The sequence below is a fragment of the Macrobrachium nipponense genome, chromosome 37, assembly GCF_015104395.2.
Source record: "Macrobrachium nipponense isolate FS-2020 chromosome 37, ASM1510439v2, whole genome shotgun sequence".
NCBI lineage: Eukaryota > Metazoa > Arthropoda > Malacostraca > Decapoda > Palaemonidae > Macrobrachium > Macrobrachium nipponense.
In genome coordinates this window covers 49,913,670-49,926,169 of record NC_061097.1, presented here as the reverse complement: position 1 = coordinate 49,926,169, position 12,500 = coordinate 49,913,670, and the positions used below count along the sequence as shown (strand labels likewise).

General features: G+C 38.1%; 2 protein-coding genes across 2 annotated transcripts in view; one reads left to right on the top strand and one right to left on the bottom strand.

The window, feature by feature from the left end:
• Window positions 1-12,500, top strand: part of LOC135209256 (homeobox protein prospero-like) — a gene marked incomplete in the record, with an annotated part of 1,606,906 nt that overhangs the window by 1,216,577 nt on the left and 377,829 nt on the right.
• The window catches only part of LOC135209376 (octapeptide-repeat protein T2-like), a 22,060-nt gene continuing 12,243 nt past the window's right edge, over window positions 2,684-12,500 (bottom strand). The window contains exon 4 of the mRNA XM_064242073.1: window positions 2,684-2,818. Within this exon, the coding sequence (XP_064098143.1) occupies window positions 2,684-2,818 (135 nt within the window). The remainder of the gene's footprint in view (window positions 2,819-12,500) is intronic.

Genomic DNA, 12,500 nt, shown 5'->3' with positions numbered 1-12,500 from the left:
GAAGGCCCTTCACGGGCGTCACATAAGAAGGTCGTGGCGCCAGTTCGGCTTTCGGAAGGTCACGTGACCTTGGTCCGCCTTTGGATTGGTCAGCAGCTGGCCGGGAACATCGAAAATGCTATTGTTAGTGAATGGCCGAAATATAATTTTGATTTTTATTTTTTTATATTTATTTTTATTTTTAATTTTTACTCTTTAGTTATCTGTTATCATTTTTATTCGTTTTCTTAATTTTTACTTTATTCGTTTTGTTATTTTGATTTTTATTAATTTTATTTTTATTTTATTTTATTATTTTTTCATAAATTGTTTATATCTTTACTTGTATTTTTATTATAATAAGAGGATGAATACAAATACGCAATAGTTTGTATAAATATTCATGGACACTCATGTGTATGCATACGCATTTGCTAGGCCTGTGGATCGTTCCCCAACCACCTTCCCCGCCCCCGCCCCCGCCCCCCCCCGGACCCCAGTCAAGTTTCTTTTTCTGTAAATAAATGAAATAAGTCAAGAAGGGCGTAGGGCCAGCACCCTCACCCGTTATGGATTATTTGATGAGAATCTCGGAAGTTATATATATATATATATATATATATATATATATATATATATATATATATAGTTATGTTTGGAAAATTTTCTTACATATACCTGTATTTATCCGCAGAGAGAGAGAGAGAGAGAGAGAGATAGAGAGAGAGAGAAAGTTAACATGTTCCCGTTAACAGTTATTTGACTCTATTTTCCATCGAACAGTTACATAACATACCTTGTGAAGACAGCTCTCCCATATTTAAAATGTACTTAAAAATATCCAGTATCAAAATGAGATAAACGCCCATCAGCGAGCGTCCTTTAGTTCTTTTTGCAGCAAAATTAAATATTCATCGTTCTTTTTACATTCGCAGCCCCTAGAAAACCTTTCTACGTGCCCTTGATCGCTTTTAATTGGTCAAGACCCATCAACAGGTGACATATTTGCCTAAGGGCAGAAGGACGTCATCCCGCTAAGAAATACATTCTCAACGCCGTCGCCCCTTTGACAAGTTCACAACTAGCCGAACAACAGATCCGTCAAGGCGTCGTCCCATTGGCTCACGCGGCTAACTCGACCAATCACGCGAAGGGAACTTTTGCAGTCTTCGAGCCTGTCTTGAATAGCGTCTTGCTGAAAAGTATCTAGACTTTTCCGCTCCTTGAAGACTCTTTAAGAGACGGAGGGGGAACTCGGAAAAGAATTTAACGTCTCAAAGGGGAGGGACACGATTTTTTTTACTTTTTTTTTTTTTTTTTCTGTCAAATCTTCGTGTATTCGAGGAATTCTATACGAGTCTTCGAGGGCTGATCTCAAGAAAGGAGCAGTTCTGCGATGCTCTTTTTTTTTTTTTTTTTATTTATGTTTACGTGTTTGTTTTTGTCTCGTGTTTGGGCAGTTTCTTGTGATGAATACGGATGTTCTTTTAGCGGGCCTCTCTCTCTCTCTCTCTCTCTCTCTCTCTCTCTCTCTCTCTCTCTCTCTCTCTCTCAGTATAGGGAAAGGAATAGATTGATAGATCTCGAAGTCTTCTTTATCTCAGTCTTTTAGGCTCTTGTAAAATAGTGAAGGTTTTTTTTTTCCATTGACAAAAAATTACATATTTTTATTCTGAGGAATTAGTACTGAATTCTTTGGGTAGAGACCAGTAATGAATCTGTTCATGTTTATTTTGCTTTGTTTTGTGCATTAGTTGCATATATGTATGTATGTATTGATGTATGTATGTACGTATTTATGTATACATTTATGTATGTATGTATGTATGCATGTATGTATGTATGTACGTATGTTAAGTATGTATGTATTATTGTTTTCTCTGCCATAACCTGCTTATGGGATATATATATATATATATATATATATATATATATATATATATATATGTGTGTGTGTGTGTGTGTGTGTGTGTGTGTGTGTGTTTGTGTATATAACCTGCCTTCTCATTAAGATGGAAGTCTGTAATTCTCATTGAGTTATTCACACTTTTCGTTTCCTCGGCTCCGAGAATTTCTCGTGTGATTTGCGATTTGAATTACTCTTGATGAATGTTTCCAACGTTACCAAATCCTTCAAGGGTTTATAATAAAATTCTCTCTCTCTCTCTCTCTCTCTCTCTCTCTCTCTCTCCATATAATCCTCAAGTCTCATTCCTCCACCTTCTGTCCATCCGGCCACATTTCATCTTAGCTCAGAGAGAGGAGGCCCTCTTCATCAGTGGTCCTCTTACGAGATGGAAGACTTAAGGTGTGGGTGTTGGGCTGTTTTGGGCACCCCTACCCTTGTGGCCCCCCCCACCCCCTCCCCTTATTTAGGCCCTAATGCATCCTCTCTATCCTATTGGCCCTAGTGATCCTTCCCCATATCCCTCCCAACACACACCCTTTCTCCCCCCTCCCCCTCCCCTCCCCCTCCCCCTCCCCCCTCCTCCCTCCTGCTCCACCTCCTCCTTCTTGGCACCCCCGGCGGCGCGGGTGCATATTGAGAAAGGGACCTTAATGGCCGATTAAGGACTATAGTCGTCGCCCTCCTTAATCCATCTCAGGACTCTATTGAGATCCTGAGAACTGTGGTGAGAGAGAGAGAGAGAGAGAGAGAGAGAGAGAGAGAGAGAGAGAGGCCGACTAAATGTTCAAGGAAAGACTATACAGCAGCTCCCTTGGTCAAGGGACGCGCTTCTGTGGAGGATGTCAAATGGAGCTCTAAAGCCTCTTGCCTCCGTCTCCGAAAGGAGGAGGAGGAGGAGGAGGAAGAAGAAGAGAGGGCATGGCAGAGACGCTGGTGAATAATGATGAGGCAGAGAACAAGAGGTTAAGTTTATGTATATGCGTGTATATACATATACATATGTATACTATGATATGTAGTATCCAGATGATACATTTTTGTTCGTACAGATGATACTTTCTTTTTATTCGGATGATACTTTTTTTTTCATTCAGATGATACATTTCTTCAAAGTTCAGAAGATATATTTTCTTATCCTGACGATGCATTTATTTTGTCAATTGATGCAATTTTTTTTATCCAGATAATTTTTTTCTCTCAAAGGGGTGGGATCCTATCGGCTTCAGATGAGAGAGTCCACATTTTTAACCATAAAGAGGGCGGGTGGCTGTGTCACCAAAACGCTGCGAATATTGTTGTGCGTGTGTTTGTGTGTACTTGTTTTAACCATTATAAAACTCTGTAAGAGAGGAAAGTAGTGTTGAGTACCTATATCAATCTGTATCAACCCCTGTAAGACAGTAGGATTGCTTGTGGTGCCTGTCTTTATCTGTATAAAGCTTCCTAAGATGCATCCTATGCATTTGTATGTTAGTCAGTTCTGATAAACCTCTGTAATAGAGACGAACTTTGTTTTTACTAGGAGTTACAAGGATTAGGATGTCTCAAAGACTTGTCAGTCCATCCGAGGAGACATCATGTGCTCACTTATCTGTAGGAGCAGGTTTTACTGTGCATTCACAGTGTCCTCATGATTCTGTCTAGCTTTCTTTTAAACTCTTCCACACTGTTGCTGTTTACCACTTCTGGTGGCAGTTTATTCCACGTGTCACATATCTTGTATGTAAAGAAGTTCCCGCAATGGGATGTGTTGTATTTCTTCAGTTCAAGTTTCCATCCATTATTTCTTGATGTTATTGATAAAAGTGTAAAGTAATACGTAGTTTGCGTGGAAAGGAGATTAAGTGTCTGCCCTTATTTTACACTATATAAAACCTCCGTAAGGAAGGAAGGTGCCCTATCCTTCGGAAACCTCGTAAAAGAAGAAATTAACTTTGTGCGTGTGTGTGTGTGTGCCCTATTCTCGGTAAACCTATGTAAGAGAAGAAATTAACCGTGTACGTATGTATGTATGTAAGAGCGTCCCGGTCGTTTTAATCTTGGCAGATCTATGTAAGAGGGAAGAAGAAGAATTATACCCTATGCATGTGAATACGGCACGTCCGTATTTGTGCAAATGATGCAGATAGGGGACACGGATATTGGCGAATCTGTGGATGATTTCTGCGAACTGTATTTACACGGGGGAAAAACCTTGCGCAGGGAGAGAAAGTAGGTATATAATTAAGAGAAGGGCACACGAGAAGGAAGGAAGGAAGGAAGGATGAGAGAGAGAGAGAGAGAGAGAGAGAGAGAGAGAGAGAGAGAGATTTTGATAACCGCCGAATGAAATGCAAATCGCGCTCAACCACCGCAATGAACAACAGAGGAGAAAAATTAGGGTAAGACGCAATTGCAAAATCATTGCAGGAGAAACAATGGAAGAGAGAGAGAGAGAGAGAGAGAGAGAGAGAGAGAGAGAGAGAGAGAGAGAGGGAAAGCATATATAAAGGGTCGGGACCGAATGTTATATTGCATGTCGTTACAAAGGAGTATCTATGGCGTTCATAAACATTTAATCTGGAGATTGTTTTAGGGGCTGCAAAGGAGACCCGCTTGAGTGATGAAGATTGCCCCTGGGCCAATTGCTGCCGCCAACGACGGGAGCCGCCGAAATTGATGGGGGCCGTAATTGAAATTAAAAAACGAACCTTTCAGGAAGAAAATGGCGCCTCGTAAAAATGGGAGAATAAATTTGCCGAGTGAAGGAGTGGATCTGCTGGATGGTATTGGCAAGTTTTTTTTTTTTTTTTTTTTTTTTTTTTTTTTTTTTTTTTTTTTTTTTTTTTTTAATTTTTTTTTTTTTTTTTTTAACCCCACCCCTTTGTGATAGCCGTTGGCCCCTTGTGAGGAAATGGGAGATGATTAACTTGAATTCGATGCTTACGTGCGACTCTACATATATATTTTCAAGATGTTTATTCATTTTTCATCATTTTGTTCAATAATCACAATCTGCTGATCAAAGTGGGGACGGGCCCCTTGTGTCAAGGATTTATGAATCATAAATAATGAATATATTAAGCTCCTGAAGTCCGTCAATTATATCTGGGAGTTTACTTCAGAGAGATAAAGGAACAGCAATATTCAGTAGTGCATTTTAGGGGTCGCAAGAATGATACTGGAAATATCAATAATAATAATAACAATAATAATAATAATGTGTACTAAATTGTTTCAGAATTCGAGTAATCCGTCATCCAGGGGTTTGTAGTTTCTCTCTCTCTCTCTCTCTCTCTCTCTCTCTCTCTCTCTCTCTCTCTCTCTTTCTGAGGAGGAGGAGGAGAAGGAGGAGGGCAGACTCCCCTCCTTTCTTCTTCCTATCTTCCTTTCTTCTTCCTTTCCTTCTTTCTAACTTCCTTCTTCCTTTCTTCCTGCCTTCTTCTTTCTAACTTCCTTCTTCCTTGCTTCCTTCTCCATTCTTCCTTTCTTTCTAACTCCTTTCCTTCTTCCTTTCTTCTTTCTAACATCCTTCCTTCTTTCTTTCTTTCTTCCTTTCTTCCTTTCTAACTTCCTTCCTTCTTCCTTACCCTTCTTTTTTTCTTCTCTTCCTCATATTTCCTTCCTTTCTTCCTTCCCTCTTCCTTTTCTTCCTTCTTCCTCCTTCATTCCTTCTGTCCATCCTTCCGTCTTCCTTTCTTCATTCTTCCTTTCTTCCTTCATCCATCCTTCCTTCCTTCCTTCCTGCTGCAGAGCACTGTCTTGCCAGAGATCTTGATGCAGTAGTGTATTCCACCTCGTCCTCCTCCTCCTCCTCCTCCGGCTAATGGCCGAGGCCTTAGACGCTTCCCTCCCATCGGAGATTATGGCTTATTCCGATTTACTGCGATGATATGTGTTTGGGAACATAGGGCCGCCCCCTCTGTTGGGTGGTGGGCTGGTTTAGGTGGGCTGTTCGGGTCTCGTGGGGTGGGGGTGGTCGTATGGATGGTGGGTCCGTTGGGGGGGGTGGTGGGGGGGGGTTTAGGACTCCGGTCCTTATAGTGAAAGGGGAGGTGGATCGGATAATGCAGATTTGGCTGTGTGTTGATGTGTGTGTGTGTGTGTGTGCGTGTGTTGTATCCCTCTTGTCCGCATGGAAGTATATATATATATATTATATATATATATATATATATATATATATATATATATATATATATATATATATATATATATAAAACTAATCATTTCCACTGACGCGAAAGTGCACAGGATTGCGTCATGCACTTAGTGCATTGCAACATGTCCTTACCTTGTCTCTTTTTTTTTTTATTTCTATTTTATTTTGTTGCCGAATGTAATCCCAATGCAAAATTACAGTTCCTGAACTGCATTTTATTAAAATAGTCCAAATGTAATACCAATGCAAAATTACAATTCCTGAACGGCATTTTATTAAAATTATCCAATGTAATCCCAATACGAAATTACAATTACTGAAATCCATTTTATTAAAATAGTCCAATGTAATCCCAGTGCAAAAACTGCTGAACTAAATTTTGTTAAAATAATCCCAAAACAGCCTGGATTCGCTTTTTTTTTTTTTTTTTTTTTTTTTTTTTTTTTTTTTTTTTTTTTTTTTTTTTTTTTGTTTTTTTTTTTTTTTTTTTTTTTTTTTTTTTTTTTTGTCTGAGCTTACAAACAAGTTCATCCAGTGGTTTTCGTGGTTGAAGGCTACTTACTGATACAAGTTTAAACTGTCAGTATGTAGGATGTTACGTCGCTTTTAATGATTTTGTTGTGGTATAGCGTCAGTTTTTTTTTTTTTTTTTTTTTTTTTTTTTTTTTTTTTTACAATTCAAGATGTCGTGTGTAAAAAAAGAAAAAAGACGAATTTAGCATGGAAATCTTTCACGTACATGGCTGAGCGAATATACAAATTTCATTATGCTACTTAAATATTCATTCATAAAACACACTTCATACAGAAGCTTACAGAGAGAGAGAGAGAGAGAGAGAGAGAGAGAGAGAGAGAGAGAGAGAGAGAGAGAGAGAGAGAGTATTCTTATGTACTTCTTATGGCTGTTTGTATATGCAAATTTTATTGCTGTAAATAAATATTCATTCATAAAACACATTTCATATAGAAGCAGGAGAGAGAGAGAGAGAGAGAGAGAATTCTTATGTACTTCTTATGCCTGTTTGTATATACAAATTTTATTGTTGTAAATATATATTCATTCATAAAACACATTTCATATACAAGAGGAGAGAGAGAGAGAGAGAGAATGATGCGTCTCCCACCCGACTGGTCCCTTTGACGCTCCCAGATAGAAAATCGGCTGATAAAATTCCTACTTATGTACTGCCGCCCTCCGCACCGAAGTTGCGTCATTTTTCTGTTTACGAAACTGGCCGGACCTTTTAATCTCTCGTAGATAAATATAGCATATTTTGGTGTCGCATTGACGACAAAATGCCAATTAAACTAAATTGTCCCTGTCCCTCGGGGACAGCGTTCGCCTCGATTTCTTTCGGACCTTAGAGCACGGAAAGGCCGTGAGCACTGTACTCTTAAGTACTCAGTGGTTCAGGGTCTCTCTCTCTCTCTCTCTCTCTCTCTCTCTCTCTCTCTCTCTCTCTCTCTCTCATTTAGATGCATGCTTTCCTCAGTAAGAAGAGTTCTTTTGTTTGTACGAGTATAGTCAGTTTGTCTTCTTATAATTACACAAACACGTCCAAACATACACACACATTTTCAGCACTCTCTCTCTCTCCTCTCTCTCTCTCTCTCTCTCTCTCTCTCTCTGTCTCGTAAGTTATCGGAAACATTCTCCCCCATTCTGTCCTCTTCGTCATCATTCCCCTAATGTTTTCTTATCCTCTTCCCCTCCTCCTCCTCCTCCTCCTCCTCCTCCTCTCCTCTCCTCCTCCTCCTCCTCCTCCTCCTATTCCTCATTAACCCCAGGTGTCTCTTTGTCCCCTGTCATTAATCTACCTTTATTGATAATTAAGCATCCAATGCCTGGTAGGAATGGCGGCTCTTATTCTTTCAAGCATAGTACTTGATGGCTGGATTATTCCTCTCTCTCTCTCTCTCTCTCTCACACACATATAAATACATACATACATATATACATATATATATATTTATATGTATACATATATATACATACATATGTGTGTATGTATGTATGTATATATATAGATAGATAGATAGATAGATAGATAGATAGAGAGAGAGAGAGAGAGAGAGAGAGAGAGAGAGAGAGAGAGAGAGAGAGAGAGCTCAGTAATGAGAATCCTTTAAACTTAAAGTCAAGACATTCTACGTCTAAATAGAATGCCAAGGTTCATTGTACTATGATTTTACTATTATTATTAATATTAGTTGTTGTCGTAGTAGTAGTAGAAGTAGTAGTAGTCTATTCAATGGAAAAGAAACCACACTGGTACAACGGCCCCCCTTAACGCTACAGCAAAAAGTAGTAACTATCATTGGTAGTGAAACTAGTATTCCTATCTAATGTTAGTATGATTAACTTCACTGGAGTATACTTTCTTCGTTATATTATCATCTTGGCAGTGAGCTTTCTATAACCTTCTCAGCTCTTATCAGAAGCCCTATGTAAATATTTATGATAAATTTAATTAAACAAATCATGGTTAAATTGCTCTATTATTTTAGTATAACAGAGAGGAGTAAATTATGTATTTTATTTTTGTTTATTTGTTATTGTTTATTTTTTATGTATTTATTTATTTTTTTGATTGTATTATTATTTTGTCTATCACAGTCCTCCTATTCGACTGGGTAGTTTTTATAGTGTGGGGTTCCGAGTTGCATCCTGCCTCCTTAGGAGTCCATCACTTCAACAGCTAATATTTCCAGGTTCCTTATCATGGATCTCGGGATCGTGCCTAGTGTTCCTAAGATTATGGGTACAATTTCCAATGGCATATCCCATATCCTCCCTATTTCTATTTTCAGATCTTGATACTTATCCATTTTTTCCCTCTCTTTCTCTTCAACTCTGGTGTCCCATGGTATTATTATTATTATTATTATTATTATTATTATTATATTATTATTATTATTATTCCCTGCAGTTTACGCACTCCAGCGGATGAGAGTTAAAATCCAAGCAAGCAATTGATTGACCATGCATAATCGTTTTATATATATATATATATATATATATATATATATATATATATGATATATGTATATATATATCTATACATATATATATACATATATATATAAAAGAACTCTTGGCATCATCACTGCTTAACTCCTTCCTCTTTTTTTCTTTTTTCTTTTTTTTTTTATCCATCCATCCATGCAGGACCCTTTTAACCATCCATTTACAACCTTCCATCCTCTCTCTCTCTCTCTCTCTCTCTCTCTCTCTCTCTCTCTCTCTCTCTCTCTCTCTCTTTCCTTTATTTATTTTTTCACCATGCTGTGCCTTAGTCCATTTCGTCACTTGACCATATGGCTTAATCATCACTCGTACCCTTTTGTTGTGTCCGAGGGCAGGCCTTTCTCCTCTCTCTCTCTCTCTCTCTCTCTCTCTCTCTCTCTCTCTTCTACGGTACTGTTTATGTCTTCAACTTCATTATTCTGTCGATGTCTGTTGTTGTTTTTTCTTTTTTCTTGTTAGAAAATGAGAATGGAATTCTCTCGCTTCATGAGTCTCTCTCTCTCTCTCTCTCTCTCTCTCTCTCTCTCTCTCTATCTCTCTCTCTCTTCTCTCTCTGTCTATGTATCGCTATATATATATATATATATATATATATATTATATATATATATATATATATATATCCTATATACATATATATATATATATGTAGGTATGTATGTATATATATGTATGTGTGTGTGTATGTATAACTGAATCGCGAACGTTTGAAACGCGATGAATATATAAATAAAGGTAGAAGCCACGAAGGAAAGTGAAACAGTGGAGTAGCTGCAAGATCTTTTTCGACTCAACGCCCTTTACTTATCAGACTGCTAAGTAAAGGACGTTGAGTCGAAAGATCTTGCAGAACTCCGTGAAACTCCGTTGTTTATTTTTTCCTTTCGTGGCTTATTTATATATACATACATACATATATATATATATATATATATATAATATATATATATATATATATACACACACACATAGTAGTGATAAACATTTCTCTGCCATTCCAGTGAAGTACACGAAAGCACCACATGGACCCAGAGGGGCCTCATCGTCTGGAAATCCAGACGAAATGTTTCTCAGACTTATCTTTCGCGTTACACGGCCAGAACGTTGTTCCGACCACTTCTCCGGTTTCGTAAAGATTGTATTTAGGAAGAGAGACAAGTCCCCCGTGAAGCTATGACGGCCATGACGGTGTACAGCAATTTCTTGGTGTCGTTTTCTTGACGAAGACGAAGTCGTGGATGGTGGAAGTGGATTAGATTTTTATCCCAAAGAATTTTCATTTTGGTGGAGTTTCGTAAGACAGTGGGCGTCTGGGCTGTAAAGATAATGTAATTTGTACGATGACAAGGAAGACGAAAGTTGCTGTTCTAATCGGTTTCAGAAGCACCTTTTTGGGTGCTTGCGAAATCTCTTTCTTGCATTTCTGTGGGCGAGACGCTGATATTATTATTATTAATTATTATTATTATTATTATTATTATTATATTATTATTATTATTATTGCTGTTGCTGCTGCTTCTAATAATGATAATGATTATTATTATTATTATTATTATTATTATTATTATTATTATTATTATTATTATTATTATTATTATTATTATTAGCTTGAAAACAACCACCGATGGAAATGAAATGGCAAAAAAAAAAAAATAATGGTGCTGTCTACTATTCGAAATTCCCTTTTAAGTGGCCGACTCAAACATTTTAAGGGAAATTTATCACAATATTGTTTTTCGACACCGTCGTTTTATACAATTGCAACAAAATGTCCTAATGAAAAACTTGAAAAGGAATTGTTTGCAATCTTCGTGCACATGAAACTAACGAAGTTTTCCCCCTTTAAAATACAGTTATAGACGAGAGGAAGCCAGGATTGGCCATTAAATTTAAAGCAGATATGAAAAGCAGTTCTCGAGCGATTTGATGACGACGATAATCTAGGGCGATTTTTCTGTTATATGACGGCCGTCCGTCCATTCGTTGTATTGCGACTTCATTCCTTCATCATCACAATCAAGGGAGATTTGATTGTGTCACACGGATGGTTATTTTATACATATGGATGGCGCGAATAGAAGAAGAATTCGTGTTCCCGAAATAGTCTTATCATTTCAGCTCTAGAATATTTGGGCGAGTCGTGTGACTGTTAATGGTATGTAACTGTCAAGGTTTTTTTTTTTTTTTTTTTTTTTGGGGTGGGGGTTCCAAATCTCATCTCCATCCCCACCTTTCTTCCCCCCCCCCCCACCCCCCCCCCCCAAACCCTTGGCAACACCCCGCCCCCAAAATTTCCTTGCACCCGTCGATAGGTTATGCATAAAATCATAGTTTACCATTTGCGGTTGGAGATTGTTACCGTACGTATAATCGAGCTACAGTCTTTACAGTCTTATTAGGGGGTTAGATGTACGTGCGTTACATCCCTGCATCTGGGCCCCGCCCCCAACCCACCTTTTTCCCCTAATCCCCCCCCCACTTTTTTTTTTCCCCCCCCCCCCCCCCCCCCCCCAAACCTCTTCCCAGATCCCCCTCCCCCCTAACTTTAGGGCATTTTAGATCCTGGTACAAAATGTGCTCCCGCAGTGAGTCGTAAATGTAGACAAAACAAAATTAATGAATCTGTTTATATATATATATATATATATATATATATATATATATATATATATCCTTTTTATATTTTCTTTTTTCACTAGATATCTAGAATTCCGACAGCGGAGACGCAGGATTCCGTTGTTTCCTGTAGGATGCCGCTGTATCCTTTCAGAAAGGATGTTGGCAACGACGAGATTGGTTTGCGTCACGTGCAAAATTTTAATGAGATAAGGAATTCGGATATTTCTCTCTCGTCTCTACTCTCTCTCTCTCTCTCTCTTTCAATTTGGTCTCGTTCTCTTCTCTCTCTCTCTTTCCATTTGGGAAGATTACGTGCTGGCGAACAACCAGGTTATATGCTCTCTCTCTCTCTCTCTCTCTCTCTCTCTCTCTCCTCTCTTAGTTCTATTTATTATTATTATTATTATTATTATTATTATTATTATTATTATTATTAAATTTTAGGTTAATGAACTTAGGATGCGAGAATGGTCCAAATGTTTTCTGTAATAGTTCCAGCTACTGTCTTACGGTTCTCGATTTGAATTAAAGATTATTATTATTATTATTTTTTTTTTTTTTTTTTTTGCTCTATCACAGTCCTCCAATTCGACTGGGTGGTATTTATAGTGTGGGGTTCCAGGCTGCATCCTGCCTCCTTAGGAGTCCATCACTCTTCTTACTATGTGTGCCGTTTCTAGGATCACACTCTTCTGCATGAGTCCTGGAGCTACTTCAGCCTCTAGTTTTTCTAGATTCCTTTCAGGGATCTTGGGATCGTGCCTAGTGCTCCTATGATTATGGTACGATTTCCATGGCATATCCCATATCCTTCTTATTTCTATT